This window comes from Moschus berezovskii, chromosome 6, assembly GCF_049115385.1.
Source record: "Moschus berezovskii isolate FMDL1 chromosome 6, NW_MosBer_1.0, whole genome shotgun sequence".
Classification (NCBI taxonomy): domain Eukaryota; kingdom Metazoa; phylum Chordata; class Mammalia; order Artiodactyla; family Moschidae; genus Moschus; species Moschus berezovskii.
Window position 1 is genome coordinate 95,461,736 of NC_142465.1, and position 12,781 is coordinate 95,474,516.

Sequence of the window (12,781 nt, forward strand, 5' to 3'; positions counted from 1 at the left end):
CACCTGTGATGGCAGAAAAGGCCACTTTTCCCATTAATTATTTCCCAGTATTCAATGTGGAACCTCTTGTCTCGGCAGGAAGTTTCCTGAATATGCTAGGCTCTTTCCTTCCTATGTTTCATTTAAGCTTTCTAGAAATTTTCTTTTCATCACTCAACTAACCCTAAAATCCAGTCTGTTTCTCCCATCATAACTTTAGTTATTGACTATAATACTCTACAGCTCTGGCTTTTTTCTTTTAAATATCACCATTTTATTGATTTATTTTTGGTTGCCCTGGGTCTCTGTTGCTGCGCAAGGGCTTTCTCTAGTTGCAGCAAGCGGAAGCTACTCTTCCTTGTGGTGAATGGGTTTAGTTGCTCTGCAACATGTGGTATCTTCCCAGACCAGGTATTAAACCTGCGTCCCCTGCACTGGCAGGCAGATTCTTAACCACTGTACCACCAAGGAAGTCCTCTACAGCTTGAACTTTAATATACTGGGTCACAAACAATTTACAGAAAAACTAGAAAATGATGGCATCGTCTTTTTAGTCTCCTTAAAAACTAACCAAATGGGAAGACAACACAGGAATATTTCTTACCACTAAACAGGGTTCAAAGCCAACCATCAGTCAATGCTCAACAAAGATTTTTTTAAACATTCAAACATCCACCTGATCTCCTATCAATGCCCAAAACTGTTCAGTTAGTTCTAAGGTCAATGTCATTATTATTTCCACAAATGTATACTATCAGTCACAAAAATGAACTCAACCTGTGGAAAAATTAATTGTAAACCCATTACCATTACTAGAAAACATCCCAAAATCCTTCAGTAATAGATTAGCAGTGTTACGTATTAAAAACTATTAAAAATGAAAAGCATTAAGAAGCCTTTTAGGTCAACCATATATATTAAATGATTAAGATGCAGGTTTTGTAATAAAATCTTTTGATATGACATGTCCTTTTGCAAGTTTCTGAAGCATTCATTTACAGATAACATGCCACATATTTAGCAGCTTGTTTAGTACTTTTGCGGGCTTTCCAGGTGGCTCAATGATAAAGAACGCACCTGCCAATGCAAGAAAAGACACAAGTTCCATCCCTGGGTCAGCAAGATCTCCTGGAGGAGGAAATGGCAACCCACTCCAGTATTCTTGCCTGAAATATTCCAAGGAGAGAGGAGCCATAGGGATGCAAAAAGTCTGACACAACTGAGCACTGCACATAATTAGGTGTGGCTTCCTAGGTGGCTCAGTGATTTAAAAAAAAAAAAAAATCCTCCTTAGATGCGGGTTTGACCCCTGGCTGGGAAAGATCCCTGGAGAAGGAAATGGCAACCCACTTGCCTGGAAAATCCTATGGAGAGAGGAGCCTGGTGAGCTATATTCCACGGAGTTGCAAACAGTCGGACACAACTGATCAACTAAACAGCATAGTACTTTTTGGCATTTCAGATCTTAAACTGCTTCAACAAGAGACCAATGTTAGCTTAGCTACAACTGGCTCAAATGCACAGTCTGCCCCTCCGCCCGTGAGGTCAAGTGCTTTGTTTCAGTCACTGCCGTGTGTACCCAACACCTAGAATAGTACCCATATACTGGGGCTTCTGCATACATCTGTGGACTAAATACCTACCTATCACGTAATAAATGTTTAGTAAAGTGTGTGCCAGATACTGCACATGTAATCCCCACAACCACCTTACAGGAAAGGAACTATTAATGTCCCTCTTCTGCAGATAAAAAACCTGAAGTAGTATTAGGATATTAAATAACCTAAATGACTGTCCCACGGTCACCCAGCTTCAGTGACGGCCAGAATTCAAATCCAAGCGTTCTGACTCATAGTGTACTCTTAATCACTTCTCTCGCTCTCCTTGTCTCATTAACTTCAAATTTCCCATTTGCCTTTGATAATATGTTGGACATTTTTCTACTGTAAATGCTTCTAAACAGTGGTTAAAATAAAAACAAAAAAGCCCCAAGTGCCTATCCATTTTGGATTTTTCTATCAACTTATTTTGTAAATATGCTCTTTACAGAAATTTACAGTTTCCAATCATTTAAAAAGTATTTATTAGGCACCTTTGGATTGCCTCTAAACTGACAATTCTTAGCTTAGACCAGACACTTCTGAGACTGATAAAAACTACTGACATCTTCTCAGAGAAACATCCACATAAAATTTTCCATTCAATCTCTCACTGACCTTACTAGAGTATGCCCCCAGAGAAAAGTTGGCCTTAAATCCCTATACCAAATACAATAATCCAACCAAAGGCATCAATTCCTGGCCCTCATTTTATAGTCTTCCTTATACAAATTCTACTGCTGGTATTTCAGTTTAATTCTAATAACTGAGTACACACCGTAAGCACGTATTGTTAGATACTATGAAGCTGGAAATGAGTTAAACTCTCCCTGCTCTCAAAACTACCATGTTACAACAAAAAGGATGAAGCAAAGCATCCAAATAAGAGGTCTTCTTCAGAACAGTTGACAGGCCTCCTTAACAGAAATTCATGTAAACCTTAATAAACACCTTCATGGGAAAACCTAACCTGGTCTTACAGTTAAGAAATTAAGGGTCAAAGATGTTAGCAATACTAAGATTTGAATCTTATCCTTTGACTCTTATTACAGGCTCTTCATGTTGCAATATTCTACATCCTTCCATCTATATAGAATAGAGCCACAAACTGGGAGGAAAAAGCAAAGAAGAAATACAAATATGGTACTAAATGCAATACCATATTTTCTTTTAATTAAAAGGAAGACCATATTTTCTTTTAACTAAAAGGAAGAAGAAATTAGTATCAAGTTTTAAAAGACCTGGAAAGAATTTGTCATGGTATTTTGATGGGTTTTGAAAGGCTGTCTCCATCAACAGAAATTTGAAGCAATTATTTTGTATCATAATATGAATAAAAAGGAAAGTGGGGAAAATGTTATCCGCTAAGTGAAGATGTATGAAGAAAATGTAAGCAGGTACATTTAGGTAATAAAATCCTTGGCTCTCTTTCTCTCAGAAGACTTGCTCTGAGGAAACTAGTTGCTAGATTCTAAGAACACACACGTAGCCTTACAGAGATACTGACTTGTGAGTAACTGAGGCTTCCTGTCAAAAGCTATGTAAGTGAGATGGTTTCCAGCCCCAGTCAAACCTTCAGATGACTGCAGAGATGGCCAACACTTTTGCTGCAATAGGAGACTGACAGAACCACCCAGCTAAGTAGCTCCATTCTTGACTTTTATAAACCACCTGCGATAATAAATGTTTAAGTTGCTAAATCTGGAGCATATTTGTTCAGTTCAGTTCAGTCGCTCAATCGTGTCCGACTCTTTGCGACCCCATGAATCACAGCATGCCAGGCCTCCCTGTCCATCACCAACTCCCGGAGTTCACTCAGTTAGACAGCAATAAATAGCTAACACAATTGTCAAGGTATGAAATCGCTAACTTTGTTTGGCATCAAAGTTTGTGATAATTAAAAGTTTCAGAGCAATATACAAGACAGATGAGAGGGAAGCATTCTGTCTATCTCTGACCATATCCAATAGAGTCCTTCCTGCACATGGTAAATACCTAAGCTTGGTAACAAACTAGCATACACACAAGATTTCCTAACTGACCCAATGAAATAGCCTCAAAGTTTCTTAAAAGCAAAATGGTTCCCTTGAATCTTTCCATGTAAGTTCAATCCTGAAAGCTGTAGTTTTTATTGTTGTTTAATTACTTTTTAGCACAGAGCCATACCTTCCTTAACTGAGAATTACAATACATAATCAATGAAAACTGAGACTTGTTAGCAGCTCTTCTCTAAATTAAGTCAAAACTAAAACGTAGCTTAAAAGTAGTTCTGGAGAGACTATGAGCAGCTGCTTCAGAGTTGAAAGGTAAATAGTGAAAAGCAGTTCCATCATGAAATATGAGCAAAATACTTTTATCAGTATTTGATTGCCTCAACCATACAGAGCCTTAATAGATCTTGATGATAACCTCAGCATGAAGCCTCCTAGTATTAATCCGATTTAAAAGTTTAGATACTAGAAAAAAATCTTCCCAATCATATACTACTGGGAAAGTAGGCAACATAACCCTGTTCTCCCAGTGTCAAAACAATCTTAATTATACCTCAAAGTTTGCAACCCATAAGGCTGGGAATCCAAATGTTAATTCTCAAAACAGTAAAGGCCTGTAGTCTATGCTGATCATTAAGCTTCACACTAAATGCCCTTCCCTATCACTCTATCCTTACAAATGCACCCATCACTTGACATCTGAATTTACCTAGAAAGGTTGATAAAAGTGGCTTTTTCAAAATAAGTCATAACTTATATTCTAGCTGGGAAGGAAAAACCATAATACAAAAAAAGGACAAATAACCACAAAATACAGGCTGTTATTATCAATTCACTTATACAGACAAGCAACTAAAAATATTTTCATGTATAATCTGATTCAATAGCCAAAACTAACTTTTACACTAAAAAAAATTTCAGAGACATTTTTAGTTCTAAAATTGTATTTAAAAGTCAACTTAGGCTCCGAAATTAACTTAAAAGGTGGTAACTTTTTAAAAAGTACTTAAGTTTAGATTCAAAGTAAAATAAAAGCTAGTTTTTAGTGGCCTCACTTGGCTAAATATTCTCCCCAAAGAAAATTCCATTATATAGAGTAAGCCATATATCAACTTTAAGGTTTCCTAATCTTACCAAAATAAATATCAGTACACTTAACGCTGGTTTTGAATAACTTTCTCCTGGGTAAAACAATGTTTTTGGTACAATGTGACTTAATCATTTTATAAATTAATCACTTTCACAACACTTCAATTATGTGTTGTAAACGGACTCCTTGCATCACAAGCTTTATATCCAATTCTTTACAGTTAGTTCTTTCTTCAAAAGAAGCACTTAAAGTTAAAAATATTTAAAATATTTCAACAAGTTCTAAAGAATGTTACATAGACTCAAAAGTATAATCTTACTTCAATGTGAAAGCTCAATAGACATTCTAACAAAAGAGTAAATTTTAATGATAATAAAATCTTTGCAACAGGAATGCCTCATGTTTTTAAAAAGCACTTTAAAACCACGATATCCTCCCATCAGTTACAAATATAAAGACTTCCTACCATGAAATCAATCTATAAAATCCACAGATTGATGTAATCTGCATGGCAGTTTATAAGAATTATGAAATCTTTGCAAACTTAAAATAACTCTCAAAAAAAAGAAACTGAAAGGGAAAGGAGGGGGGCATTTCAAAGTTAATATTATCAAGATCACAACCAGTTTCACTAGCAATAAAGGTTTTTTTCATACAAGTGATAAATTCACCACCCTGTAATGGTAAAAAGATTATAGTATTTTGTAGTCTCTAATATTTAAGCATCCAGAAAAGCAAGTATGCCTTTTTACCAAATTTTAACCTTATTTGGACTTGTGGCACCAGTATGTTACTCCTTAACTCTAAAATGAGATAAGAATTACATATTCAAGTGAGTATCTAATAAAAATTACGTCAAAACTCCACTTGCTTAAGTATTACTGGACTCATAGTCTCCTAAAACGACACAGTAGATAGACATTAAATTTGAAGAACGAAAAAAACAAAAACCTGGCACGTACTGCTTGTAGCTTATTTAAAGAGAATAATTCTAAGTCTGGTGAAGTGGAACTAGCAGGGGACTTGAGAACCTTTGTTCAGATCCAGCTCCACCACTTCCATTCCATAGTTACTGTTTTGAGTAAGACACTTAACTTGCTTCTTCTGTTTAAGTCTTGCAACAGAGTTGTGAAAATGAAATGACTGACACATTTAAATCCTGCAGTGCTACTAGGTAAGTATGTGTGTTTATGTGTGTATGCTAGGTAAAAGGAACAACTGTGGAAGACACTAAATTGTATGAACTAATGTCAACTTTTAAATATCTACTGGTACCAATGAAGGCGTATACAGTAAAACGATAAATAACACATGGTTCGTTAGGCAGTTCACACCAATTTTTAATTTTCTTAAAGGCATTCTCCTTCCTATCCTGCCTACATAGTTCAGGACAATTTTTTCAAGGTTTGCAGTCTATCTTACCCCATTCAAGGTTATTTCCTTAGTACAATAAATGTCAAATAGAATTTGATGCTGTATTTTCAAAATATTTAGAGCTGTGAATTCCTCATACTACTAAATATAAGCCAATGTGTTCATTTTTATCAGTTGACAATCGAATTCCTAGAACTTTAGAATACTTAAACTTTCAAATCCAAGCCAATATCGATTGTTAAAATTCTACTGCTCATCCAAACATTAGCAGACGGTCAAAATAATTGCTAATATATTTTAGATGCAGTACAATACGCATGACGTGGTTCTATCAAAATAAAACACATTAACAACCAATTAGTTAAAATATGAAATCTTTCGGAGACGAAAAGTAATGACGATAACATCTGAAACACACCGTAACAATGAGTATCTTAAAGCCCCCAGAAAATGAAGCGCATTTTTGTCAGTCTCCACATTCTTTCTAAAAAGGTTTAGAAAACTACTACTAATCCCTTCAGAAATCTCGCCAAAACATGACTTTAAATATTATCACCTAAAATCACGACTCACGCTGAACCATTAGTGTACACAGATTTTAAAATGCACACTAACTGGTTGTACCTTAAGACTGCGTTTTGTTACCATTCCAAGTCTCTTCGGCTCGGTAAAGTTACCTTAAACGACACCAACTCATTATTCTCTCACACAGCGATGTGTACAGTTTGAGAACTTTCTCCCCAGTTCGACCACCAACCAAATAAAGAGAGGTTATTAAAATCATTTTGGAGACCAGGTTAATGACCACACATGAGGAATTCTGGAAGCGCTAGTCAAATAGAAAAGAACAGTCTTTTTTTTTTTTTTTTAAAGTAAAAGTAAGTGATGGTTGGGGTCCCCCTCCCTGAACAAGGAAGTTCTCTTACATCCAGGCGAGACCAGCCATGTTGGAAAACACTTGTCAGTTAACAGTTCTGACAAGTCTGCGCCAACACCGCCCGGGGAAGCTAACCTTGTGTACCGAGGTGTGTACATCAAGGCCCTCTTCGGCTCCGCCGGAGGTTCTGGGCCTACTTTGGGGACGCTTTCCGAGTTGGAGCAGTCCTTCGGTCCGAACGCAGTGCAGAGCCGAGGGGGAAAGAGGGCGGGGAAAGGAGAGTTGGGGGGAAAAGGGTTTGCAAGAGTTGGAAGCCGCTATCCGCAGCGAGAGGGGCGCGGCGGCCGGGAGAGGTTCCCGAGTTGAGCGCCGGGGGGGTGCGGGGGAGGAGGGGCCGAGGACTCGGGGCACCGGGGGGACGCTCAGCAGGAAAGTCCCCCTCGGAGGGGCCCAGGCGCGCCAGAGGACGAAGGGAAGCGGCCGCACGCTCCGGGGCACTGACCTGTCCTCCGAGTCCATGCGGCTCAGGGGCTCCCCATCCGACGACATCTCCAAGCTGCCTCGCCGGCCCCCGGAGGTCGCGCTGCTTCCGCCTCCCCCGGTCCCGTAGCCCTCGTCGCCGCCGCTGGAGACAACGCTGCTGCTGCTGCTGCCGCCCCCGCCGCCGCCCTGGCTGCCCCGCGGTCCCTTGGGCTCCTCCAGGCCCTCCTTGCCGTCCCCATCCCCGCTGCTGCTGCTGGCGGCGCCGGGGCTCAGCGAGCGCGTCTCGTCGCTGCTGCTGCTCCCGCCGCTGCTGCTGCCCACCAGGCTCTCGGCGCTGCTCTCCTCCTCGGCCCCGCCGCTGCTGCTCTCGTCCTCCTCCTCCTCGTCGTCGTCGTCGTCCTCCTCCTCGTCCTCGTCCTCCCCGGCCTGGCTGGCGCTCTCGGGGCTCGGCTCCGACATCGTCTCCGCCTCGCCGCCCCCCACTCCGCCGCCGCCCCCGCCGCCGTTCAGCAGCAGCGCCGCCACCGCCTCGGCCTCCGCCTCCTCCTCCTCGTCGTCGTCCTCCTCCTCCTCGGGGGGCTCGGCCCGTCCCCGCGCCGCCGGCCCGGGGCTGCCGGGGGGCAGAGGGCTCAGGCGGGAGAGCTCCTCCAGGTCGGCCATGTCGGTGAGAGCGGCGGCCATGGCGGCGCCTGCTCCTCCTCCTCCTCCGGCTCCTCCGCCTCCCCGCCGCCGCCGCCGCCGCCTCCCTCTCTCGACTCTCGCTCCTTCGCCCCCCTCCCAAACGCCCCAAACTCGGCCGACGCCGCGGCAGAGCGGGAGGAGGGCCCGCGAGCTGCGTCAGCCTGCACACGCGCTACGGAACCCGCGCGGGGACAGGCGCGCCACTGCGCGCACGCACGCGGAGACGGCTGCGCGCCTGCGCGGCGGCACGCGGCGGCACCTCCCCTCGGCCGCGGCGCCCGCGCCCCCGGCCGCGCCCCCGCTGGGCCCCCGCCCCGACCCTTCGGGACTCAGAGTTTCCGCGGGGCCTGCCCACGCCTTCCCCCGCCGCGCGGCGGGCGGGACACGCGGAACGGAAAGCTGAGCGCCGGGCGCGGATTCTAACAGCCCCCGCCCCGAGGGCTCACGATCGACTCATTCATTCCGGGGGTGTTTGGGGAGCGTCCCCGGCGCACGGGCGCTGAGCCAAGACTCGAACAAGTCCCTGGGCTCCTGAGAGCTGACAGTCTAAGAGGGGAGGCGAGGGAGTTCGGTGCTAGGTACTGAATCCACACGCGCGACGCGGAGCCACAGGTTTTTATCTAACCTACGTTCGAATACCCCGAGGACTGGCCAAGTCACAGTCTGAGAGCAAACATCTGTATGCAAGATCTTCAAACTTTTTAGCTCCTGAGCCCTCTGAAACGATTTTGTACATCTTCGTACATCCACATGTTTAAACTGACATCCACATTTTTTCCCAGCCTCGTATTTTACGAATGTCACACTTTTTAAAATGTAGTCAACCAGTGAATCCTAAATTCCATACGGATTTAATACCCACCAATATCTTTTAAAATACAGTCTCGTTCACACTTGGGCAATTTCCATCCTTTATCCTTTGCAGCTCATTTACATTTTACACCTCCAGAATTTTATCCTTTTATATTTGAACTGTTTTATTGACCATCTTATATAGTTCCTGTATACATCTTATATACACAAAAAATGTGTATCGAAATTGAAATTCAGGGTTGTTTCTAAATCTCCTGAGATCGTAACACTTAAGACTTGTTTCAACTGATCAAAACAAATATATTTCAAATATTGACAAACATATTAAACCCAAAAGTTGGAATTTTGTTGGCAATGCATCTTACAGAGATGGAATTGAATACTTTTTTAAAAGCTAGATTATTTATCAGTGGAGGAGTATTTCTAGAATGAAAATGAGATGCTTCCATTCAGTTACAAGCTTTTAATTCCTTGGATGTAAGCACTGAAAAAAACTTGTTCACATAAATAAGTACATGAGAATGAATGGAGTTTTGTCAGGGCAATGCAATTTGATTCTTTGAACTCTTTCCAAATTATATGTCCCCCAAAAAATCTAACAAGGAAAAAATACTTTTAATGATCTATCCGTTGACAACTCTGACTAGGTTCTCTTTCAACTTTGTTGAAAGCAAGTAACTGAACACCACCTGACTTGTAAAAAAATGTGTTCCTCATTCTCACTCACCACTCAATTGTTCCTTTTTCTGGTGTCCTGGAGGATTTTGCATACCCTGCTAGGTAGCTTAGGAAGATGGGTGAAGCAGAGTTATGCCTTTCTTTTGTAAAGCAGTGAAGGGTCACTTGGGATAAGGGAAGCTGGAAAGAAGCCCACCTTACACCTGACCCCAAGGCACATTTTCAGGCAGATCAATTCTAGGTGTAAGAGAAGGAAGAATCAGAGAACTGATTGCCTTAAAACAGGCTCTGCGCTCAAACACATCTTAGAAACTCTTCATACATCATGAATACCCCAGCATTATGTCTATAGCCTTAGGCCTTTGGACAGCTTCATATGTTCCATATGTTGCCTCAAAAGAAAGCAAAAATAATAAATAATAGCATGGGGCATTATGGCTCACAGATAGCTTCACAACACTCATACAAGGCAAAATGCTAACCACAAACATTTCAACCTCAAAGCCACTCTTTGAGATAGACTGGGAAAGTATTTTCATCCTCCTGTGTTGTCAATTAAAAACTATCACAGTTTAGCTGAAAAGCGTGTATTAAGTGTATATGCCAAGCACTGTATTAAGCCCTAGAGATTTTGTCTGAGTTTGGCCGACTCACTGAAGGAAAACATCATGAAGAATGTAGGATTTGAACAGTTGTGTATGTAACATATACTACACTTACCATGGAGCCAGATCTTGAAGGTTGAATAGACCAGAAATCTGTGTGAGGGGGAATTCTAGAACTGAGACATTGGAAAAGCATACAAATTTAATCTGTTAACCATGAGAAAATGAAGCTACAAAAGTGAAAAAGACTTCAAGATGAGATCACAGAAAACCTTGAATAAAAAGGTTGACTTTGAAAGATGACAGTGTGTATTTGTGTATATATGTGTGTGTGTATTTAGAAAAATTTTCAAAGGTGTGATTTGATTAAAGTTATAAGGTTATCTAATGTTACAGGTGATATGCAGAAAAATGTGAAAGGATGGAAAGGTGCATGGCAATTAGATAAGTGAAAATGGCAGGTATCAAACCCACAAATGAATGTTCTGACTGCAGCATTTATACTTGGAAGACAAAAACAAGCTATCTTAGAACTGGCTTTCTAGAAGAAAGAAGTCTGTTTCCCATCACTGGAGTGGTTTTTTTTTAATTGCAAATTTTTTGAAAAATTGAAAGAACTGGATAATAATAAACACTTGTACACCTGCTTGCCTCTGTGTGTGTGTGTTACTTGCTCAGTCGTGTCCAGCTCTTAGCTCACCAGGCTTCTCTGTCCATGGGATTCTCCAGGCAAGAATACTGGAGTGGGTAGCCATTCCCTTCTCCAGGGGATCTTCCTGACCCAGGGATCAAACCTGGGTCTCCCGCATTGCAGGCAGATTCTTTACCATCTGAGCCACCAGGGAAGTCCATAAACCTGCCAACATTCATCAGTCACTAATATTTTGCCGCATTTGTGCAGTCTGTGACCCTCTGTCTCTGTTTCTTTCTCTTTTGGTTTAATTGCAAATTAATTACTCTGCAAGCGTCTCCTTATAACGACGTCACAATGTCACTGAGGCATTCATGAAGTGTTTGGCCAGAGGCAGTCCTCTGGGTGATAGAAATTTTTCAGGTGGCTTCAGGTGAGAGGCTGGATGAAATGAAAGCACCATGGTCTGTAGACCAGTGCCCATCCACTCCCTGGTCCTTACCAGCCTACAGGAAATTAGCTTCAGGAAACTTTTTCTAAATATTTATTTGTATTTATTTATTTATTTGGCTGCATCGGGTCTCAGCTGGGACACATGGGATCTTTAGTTGTAGCATATGGGATCTAGTTCCCTCACCACGGAATGAACATCAGGAGTGCCGAGTCTTAGCCACTGAACCACCAGGGAAGTCCCAGGGAACTTCTAAAACAACTTGGCAGAGTAACTTTATATCTGCCAAACCTAATCATCAAAAAGAGGCTTTTATTTTTTATGATGTCATCAGTTTATTTCTTATCTTCTTAATCTGGTAATTTTTCAAAAGCATCAGTCCCTTGGAAAGTAAAACACTGTCCTTCATAGACTGAGAATCACTGCTGTGTATTTCCCACCTTCCTGCCTGGAGACTGTGATTCTACCTGTAATTATGTTACTCAATAATACACCATTGCATAACAGCTATTTGATTAGGAGTAGTATTCAAACTCATCAACCACAGTACTAATGGGGTCAAATTAACAACGATAACTTGAATTTCACTGGCACTTCCACCTACCAAGTCTACTAACATAGGCAGCTCACCCCCAGTTTTCTGGGAGCCCCTGGGATGCGGGAATCTTTCCTCTGCTCACACCCTGCTCGCCCAATGGCTCCCTCCCCGGTTCTGCTCCTTCAGGAACTGCAGATTCCTACTGAAACAAGAGGAAAGGGAGCAGGGCACAACTTTTGAAAGAATGACACAAACCGAGGGCACAACATAAACTGATTAGAACCAAATGGGCCCAAGACGGCAGAGAAGTCAACTTGGACTAGACCTTGATCTTCAATCAGCAAGCTAAATGACATACCAAGAGGTGTCAGGGCACTTCCAAGGCACTGTCAAAAAACCAAAAAGTGAGCGGAGGCCCAATTCCTGGAAATCTCCACCCCTTTCCCCAAATAGTTCAAGTAATCCTCCTACTCATTAGCCTAAGAAATTCACCCAGCCCGCAAAAACTAACCACTTCCCCACACCACACTCACCCTCTAAGATGGCCCATACTCTATCAGTAGAGTGTGCTTCTCTCTGAATAAATCCAGTTCTTACCCAACACTTTGTCTTTCACTGAATTCTTTCTGCAATGAGACATCAAGAACCTGATGTCTTCATTAGGTCCTAAAACCAGGTCTATGATCTCAGTTGGAAGACCATGAGTCTTGGCTGGGTTTGAGTCCCAGCCACACGGGTTCAAGTCACAGGCAGGGTTTTGACTGGCTTCAAGTACTGGCCACGTGGATTCGAGTCTCAAACTAGGCTTTTGGCTGGGTTTGAGTCCCAGCACATGGGTTCAAGTCCCAGTCTGAGGTAACTGGTTTTACTACCTGGACCTGCAATACAAGCAAAACAGTCAAAGCCACGGTGTAGCCTGAAGAAATGGAGATCTCTGTGTTGACCTCTTTTTGGGGAACCCTGGAGCAGACTGCTTGGCCCACACGGTTTTC

The 12,781-nt window shown here is 42.4% G+C and overlaps 1 protein-coding gene across 5 annotated transcripts in view; it reads right to left on the reverse strand.

Annotated features, from left to right (window-relative positions):
* Positions 1-8,295, reverse strand: part of AEBP2 (AE binding protein 2) — a 296,022-nt gene extending 287,727 nt beyond the window's left edge. For 4 of the 5 annotated variants that reach the window (XR_016037669.1, XM_055394702.2, XM_055394701.2 and 1 more), the window contains exon 1: positions 7,412-8,294. Coding sequence is in view for 4 of the 5 variants with exons in the window: in XM_055394702.2 (XP_055250677.1) it covers positions 7,412-8,073 (662 nt within the window). In the remaining variant the exon portion in view is untranslated. Of the gene's footprint in view, positions 1-7,411 lie in introns of all 5 variants that reach the window. The other variant, XM_055394700.2, reaches the window with a different exon arrangement.
* Positions 8,296-12,781: the final 4,486 nt, after the last annotated feature.